Genomic DNA, 7,842 nt, shown 5'->3' on the forward strand with positions numbered 1-7,842 from the left:
CTTCGATCAACAAGTTTGAATTAGGAACTGCTATGCCTGAATTTTGAGGTTTTTTTACCTGTCCGTTTAACCCATGTTTCAGATAAAATGTCATTCAGGTTAAAAATCCCAATTAAAGTTAAAGAAAATTTGCGAGTTCCTTTCTTTGGAACATTTCCAATTTTGCAAAATGGCGTATCACTGGAATTATAACACAGTTACAAATTCACAATCGAATCTAAAATAGATATATTCTGAAATTTTTACAAGCCGTTGCAAAAGCTAAAGGACTTTGTCTATATCTTTTCATGCAAGCTAATTGAATAATCATGAGAGTCGTGTCATTCGAAATGCAGTAGCTTATTTGGTAAAAGCATCTGCAGATATTTTAACGGATTTATTATTATATATTCATTTTAATATCGAAGTTTGTTTAGATTAAATTTATATTTAGGAATATACATAGCTTATACTGTTAAATATGTATTGCAAAACTCCCGCCTACTCTCTAAAGTTGTAGAAATTTCTCGAGAGTTAGAATCAACAATATATGTATGTATGTATGTAAATGATTAATGTAGCTTTGTATTGCTGCATAATCTGAATTTTCTAGAAACTCTCCACACGCCTATAAATACAACCAACGCGCCGCGCCAAAAAGAAGTATCTATTATTAGTTTGCTATAGTCAGTGTGCTGTAAACTTCGGAAGCTATAACTGTGAATATTATAACGCTTATCAATCGGAAAACTTCAGATATTTGACCAGGAGCATTTACAAAGCTCGAACATTACAAACCATTTACTTTAGTGAATTCTCATAGGACATTAGTATTTTACAAAAACATTATATAACTTCACGGTGGAAAACTCGGCGTGTGTGGCTGGTGAATAACGAAGGACATATCTAGCTACCTTTACGTTAAGTGAATTGTACCCATACCAACTCGTAATTAACTCGCTCATCGTCAACCCTCGATAAGATATCAAGGAAGTTACAGACTAGAAAGAAAACTTTATATTGCTTGTAAGTTTGTAAACTTTTTGTATATAAATCATTGTTTGAAATAACTATTTGTAATAACTGTTATTGTAAATTGTATGGTTGTTTGCATATTAAAACATATTTATATCTCGTTGGCAAATATCATTAATTGGAGATATATCGGTATATATTTAACTACTAAATTTACATTTCCAGTTAACTCAGTTTCAGACTTTTCGAAATTGTAATACGTAACAATATGCATGTTAAAATCCCTCTAGGGCCATAACATTGTAATATACTAAAACATCTTTAATACTCATTTGCGTTACTTCTTATCAATAAAATATTAAACATAAGATATAGACATAAAAAACCGTTCTCACATGTTAAATTTCTTAAACAAATACACAAGTTAACAATATAATTTGCATACCAAAATCTAAAGGAAATAAAATACGTTTGCTTCTCTTCACGTTAGAATCGATTTACCTCCTCAGGCAGCTAGCTGATCATTCCACGAAACGAGTGGCATTGTTGGTCAATAAGCTCGTTGGTGTTTGCAGTTCAGAAGTTTTCAGCGGCACTGAGCATGCGTTAAATTTGAGGAATATTACGCACATGCGTTGCAAGAAAGTTTCCTTCATTCCTTCAATCGAAGAAGAAGCCACACTTCGTGAAGACGTTCGTATAGCTGAAACCTAAGGAAGGTACATACTTGCATCAAGACAACCAGAAACAATGAGCAGCACACAGTCCCACGAAAGTCCTTCCCTAAATGACACTTTTCTAAACAACAGCGAGATTCTTTTGGTTGCATTCACTAATTCTTCTCTTCCACCAGAAGCTTCAATAGAGATTTACGATGTCCCTGTTGCCATAATAATTTTGCTGTCTTTCTGTTATGGAACAGTATCCCTCGTAGCCGTGATTGGTAACTTCTGTGTCCTGTGGATTGTCGCCACAAGCCGCCGGATGCAGACAGTCACCAACTTTTTCATCGCTAATTTAGCCTGTGCTGATATCATTATCGGTCTTTTCTCTATCCCGTTTCAGTTTCAAGCTGCTCTACTTCAGCGCTGGGTTTTACCCAACTTTATGTGCGCCTTCTGTCCGTTTGTTCAGGTTCTGTCAGTCAACGTGAGTATTTTCACTCTGACAGCCATCGCCCTTGACCGCTACCGGGCCGTCGTATTTCCACTAAAGGTTCGAACCTCGAAATTTAGGGCCAAACTGATCATCGCAGGCATCTGGGCATTTGGAGGAGCAACTGGCATCCCCTACGCCCTTGCTCTGCGTGTTAGTCAGGTGTACGACCCAACAACAAACAATTACACAAAACCTTTTTGTGACAACATAGAATTCTCACCAACAGCATGGAAGACCTACAAGCATGTCTTGGTTTGTATTCAATACTTTGTCCCTCTTTTCATTATTAGCTTCGCCTATAGTAGAATGGGACTCAAACTCAAAGATGGCCAAGTTCCTGGAAATTCTCATGGACCAAGAGACCGCGGCATCATTAAAAACAAGAAAAAGGTGAGTATTTTACTATTCCGTATACTGAATGTTATTTGTATAAAAAACAGTTTATTGAAGCCGTTTGTTTGTACTTGGGTCTTCTTTTAATATAAAAGGAAAATGTAAACTAATACAATCATTTAGTTATCTTACCACTTCTGTACTTTTGTAAATGGATAATATATCGACACAGAACGAATTATTCAAACGTTATACAACTCTCACGGAACTTATTTTCTGTGTTTACGCAGCTTCCTCAGCAAAAAATACCATATTAATCTACCCATGAAGGATAATGTCGGATCGAGCGTTGGAATAAACGATGTTGTGTTTTACTATAAAACTTGAAGTACTTTTTCACAAAGGGTTAGATAAATACTATTTTGCTATGAAACTTGAAGTATTTTTTTCAGAAAGGGTTAGATAAATATTGCTGTAATATGAAACTTGAAGTCCTTTTTCACAAAGGGTTAGATAAATACTGTTTTACTATGAAATATGAAGTCCTTTTTCACAAAGGGTTAGATAAATACTGTTTTACTATGAAATATGAAGTCCTTTTTCACAAAGGGTTAGATGAATACTCTTTAAGATATGCTTAATACTGTTTTACTATGAAATTTGAAGTACTTTTTCACAAAGGCTTAGATCAATACTATTTTACTGTGAAATTTGAAGTACTTTTTCACAAAGGGTTAGATAAATACTGTTTTACTATGAAACTTGAAGTACTTTTACACAAAGAGTTAGATAAATATTGTTTTATTATGAAACTTGAAATCCTTTTTTACAAAGAGTTAGATAAATACTGTTTTACTATGAAACTTGAAGTACTTTTTCACAAAGGATTAAATAAATACTCTTTAAGATATACTTAATATCTTGAAAGGAAAAATATTGCTTCCTTCGATTGAATTCCTGTATAGGATCATCCTTTACTTTAGCTCTTTGCAGAAATTTTCAAAACCAGAGTTTTCCCTTCGTGAGAATAAGGTCAAAAGCGTCTTCAACTTTCTGTATATAGCACATCTTTTTCTTTGAATAGTTTTTTCTCATATTCAAACCATACAAACTTTTAAAAGAGTGGCGCTTTTACTCTATAACATTTTTTTTATATTAAATCTTGACAAGTCCTAATGGTTAAGTGTTCTACTCGCAATCTACGGGTAGTAAAACAGAAGTGTTTGTGTATATTTTCTTATAGCAAAGCCACATCGGCCTATCTGCTGTGTCCACCGAGGGGAATCTAACCCCTGGTTTTAGCATTGTAAATCCGGATACTTACAGCTGTCCTACCGGAGGACAGTAAGACAGAAAAGAGTATCCGAAGAGTTAGTAATGGGTACTGCTGGATGAATTTTAGCCTTCTCTGTTGTCAGCAGTTACAAATTAGGGATGGTGACAGACAACCTTATTAGCTTTTCCACAAACAAACGGAGTTTCATTTAATTAAAAAGGCCCTAAATTAATCTGTCTTAGCTTTTCCGGCCGTTTTAATTTTCTGCAGAGGTGTTGGATTGTTACTTTGGGATATTGTCTATCTTTGATTTCTGTGTTACAGGGTTGAAGTGACACTGAAGTAATTATAGAACTATAGTGAACCCAACATTATGAAAGTAAATGCGTAAAAATACGTTGAAAATATTTTGTATATAAACGACTTTTAAGGGAAACTTGGTGAAGTTTGAGTCTCCCTGATTAAATAAATAAGAGGGAATCCTCAATAGCCGCGGCTGTAATAAGATCTCAAATGGGCCAAGAGATGGAGCTATGAGATAAAAGTTTGTACTTGAAAAACAAGAGGGAATCTTCAATTGCCGCAGCTATAATATGATCTCAAATGGGTCAAGAGATGGCGCTATGAGCGAAAAGTTTGTACTTGAAAAAAAACTGAGAGCCATTCTATAAACCGCTATGCCGCAGCTAAAAATCAACCAAAATCTTTGGTTGTTATGCTTTATTGTACGAGAAAGTGAAAAAAAGAAATATAATGCGCTTTAGACTTCAAATCCTGTGGTAGTGTTCTGAATTTTGGAGTTGAAAAGCCAGATTCGAATCCATGCGATGCCACATCATATTCCTCGCACTTTAAGCTCTGGGTGTGCTATAAAATTGACTGTAAGTCTCTTAACGTGGATGCTGCTGACTGGCTGCCTTCCCTCTGGTCAATAGCTTTAAATTAGGGACGGCAGCAGATAGCTTTAGTGGCTTTGCCATAAATAAAAAACACAACACAATACTAAAACATATAGAGAAATATGAGATTAGTCCTTTAACTTTTTTAAAATTTATTGTTTATTTGTTTTGAATTGCGTGCAAAGCCACACTCGGGCTATCTGCGCTAGCCGTACCTAATTTAGGGAGTTAAGACTAGAGGGGAAGACAGCTAGTCATCACCTCCCACCGCCAACTCTTGGGCTACTCTTTTACCAACGAATAGTGATGTTGACCGTCACATTATAACTCCCCCACAGTTCGAAGGGTGAGCATGTTTGGCCGGACAGGGACTCGAACCCGCGACCCTCCTAACCAATGGCCACGTCGGGCCAATTGATTATTTGCTATTTTATATAATATTACTATATGACATAGAAATATAATTTTTTTTTAGGAAATAAAGATCTTTACTGTTGAGTGTGTGAGTAATAACATGAGAAATAATGACTCGCAGTCTATTCATGGCTTAACTGATCAGTAATTAATTATAGTTAAAGTTCTTGTGAAATAATCATTACGCCATGTATGTAAAAGTTTCTTTACGTAGATTCTTGGTAAATAATCGTCGCCTATGCTGGTGCATGCTGTTCATATACATAGTGAGATACATGGTGATGAAATTAAAACTAATCAACCTGCAGGTATTGTAAATTTATTATTATTTTAATTTGCTTTCATGACGACATGAATGTAAAATTATATTTCCAACAGAACAACAAAGAAAATGTAAAAAAAACTTGTGATTATTTTGGTGTCTCCTCCTCACCAAAGGTATAGCATTGTTCAAAATCAAATATTTTTTGGTTATTCATTACAACGGAAAATACAATTAAATGCAATTTTGCATAACTAATGAAATAGCGTAATTTAGTATCTTGTCTCTTTCAGTTCTGTATCTCCTGAACGATTTACGTTATAAATGATAGCATAATTATAGTATTTTTTCAGCAGTTAGGAACACAATATGGCTGAGAAAACGTAGGCTATGGAATAATAAGTTTTTTATATTCAACCAGCTGTAATCAAGTAGCTATTACATTTACAAGCCAAAAAGAAAAGAACAGTTAGGTTGAGACAGCTTCGTTGTAATATAAGCTAAAAACAGTAAAACAATGGAGATTACAGAGTGTGGATACTCCAAACAAAGATTTTTTTTTCACTGAGGCTGGTTTGTGTTTAAACTCTGTTCCTGGTTAGTAATAGTTAACAATTATATGTTAACATTAGCTGGATTTGCCCGCTTGTTCGAGGCTTTACAATACAATGGGGTTCTATACGTTAACAATTGTTGCATCTCCGGAATTTTACCATTCTCGCTCCTCTTTCTCTTCAACTAATGACCAAAAGCAGCATGAGTCTCCATAAAAACCACATCTACCAGAAATCCGTAAACTCCAACTCTATGGTCACACCTTTAACGGATAGTATAACAGTTTCCTCAATTTCATTAATACGACGAATTTTCGCACTCCTTCTCCAAACAAACATAGATCACTTAGGGTGGTAAGAAAAAATAATCTATCTATCTACAAACCATACAGCATTTACTTAGCAATATCTAATTATTACTGTGAGTTGATCCTTTTCACACAAAGCAAGTTTGCACATTTTAAAGTGTGAAACGCCTTATCTAGCGAAGTATGGCAGCAGTGATGTGTGAGTATGGTACTACATTAGCCTTATAATTATGTAATATCGTGCGCAATCTAAATATTATTTTAAATTCTGAAGCAAATATATAACGTTGAAGCATTTTTGTGTAAAGTCATTTAAAAGTTGAAGACAATTATCTACTGAATTAACATTAGTTTCATTAAATCTACATTAGTTTAATTAATTTAATGGGCAAATCTACCATATTTTCTCCAGATTCTAACGTTCACTCGATGTACAACAAATAGGAGTGAGGGTTAGAGACTTAATTGCAATTTAGAAATGTTCTGAAAGCGAAAGTGTATATGTGAATGTTACGTTTGTCTCTTAGTTCAGTAAACTGATAATAATGATATATGAGTGTCAGAATTACATTACTTGGAAACGAATAAGAAATTATTAGTTTGAGTGACAAAAGATTAAGGCATATGTACCTACGTATAGCCGAATACTGTTGCATAAAACCATTGCTCTAAAAGTAGCAGCGTAATTATCTTTAAATAATAATATTATTATTTCTACAAATCTTAATTTTCACAGCAACTTGGCACAATTAAGGACAAGATAATAAGTCACTTAGATACTTTCTTTCTATATTAAATATTTCAAAAATTAAGTCTGTTTATTTTATTACTGGTATCAGAATATTTGCATCTGAAACAAACATTTGTTTATTATTTTAGATTAATTTTCTAACATACGTTTCAGCTCTCTGATTTCAGCTGCTACGCTTTCAGTCTTGCTTCATATTTAAGCTATGGTATTTAAATATATATGAATCATTTCCCGGATTCCCTTTTGCTTCTTAGTTTAATGAATGATTTACGAAAAATGATGACGTATCCATAATAAAATGTTTTCAATTCGATAAAATAATCATTTCTACCCATCTTTATATCGATATTATCCTTTCTAATGCGATTAAGTTCCATAAAATACTACGTGGTATATTGTAAGATGCGAGATATGAAAGCAACTAAAATACGAAAGAATCAATACTTAGACAGGCATATTGAAATATATTTTATTACGCAGGTAAGCTGGTTTCTTTAGGCAAAACTTTCAGCTTTTAAAAAAAATACTTTTAATATTGTATGGTTATCTTATCATGCCACCTATTTTATTTCAAAAAAATAGCTATTACTTATAAGTTCCGCTGGAGTGAACATTAAGACTCTCGTAATGGTACGCATCGTTATGAATACTGAATAACACTAGAACAGCCGTTTACCTGATGATTTTTAGCCGCGATCGATATTTGAGATTTAATTACAGTTTTTGACTCAGGAGGTCAAACCTTTTTGATTGATGTATTTGACCACGCCCAAGGTGTCATAGATTAATTTATTCTAATCCAGTCTAAAAGAATTTCAATTCGAAGGTAGGCTGGTAGAGATCTTGATGAATATTGTTTGTTTGTTATGGATTTCGCGCAAAGCTAAACGAGGGCTATCTGCACTAGCCGTCCCTAATTTAGCAGTGTAAGAC

The 7,842-nt window shown here is 34.0% G+C and overlaps 1 protein-coding gene across 1 annotated transcript in view; it reads left to right on the top strand.

Annotated features, from left to right (window-relative positions):
* Window positions 1–1,704: 1,704 nt before the first annotated feature.
* Window positions 1,705–7,842, top strand: part of LOC106464874 (RYamide receptor-like) — a 108,787-nt gene continuing 102,649 nt past the window's right edge. Inside the window, exon 1 of the mRNA XM_022393296.1 lies at window positions 1,705–2,502. Coding sequence (XP_022249004.1) covers window positions 1,705–2,502 — 798 coding nt within the window. The remainder of the gene's footprint in view (window positions 2,503–7,842) is intronic.

Source organism: Limulus polyphemus, unplaced genomic scaffold (assembly GCF_000517525.1).
Source record: "Limulus polyphemus unplaced genomic scaffold, Limulus_polyphemus-2.1.2 Scaffold64, whole genome shotgun sequence".
In the NCBI taxonomy this organism is placed as follows: domain Eukaryota; kingdom Metazoa; phylum Arthropoda; class Merostomata; order Xiphosura; family Limulidae; genus Limulus; species Limulus polyphemus.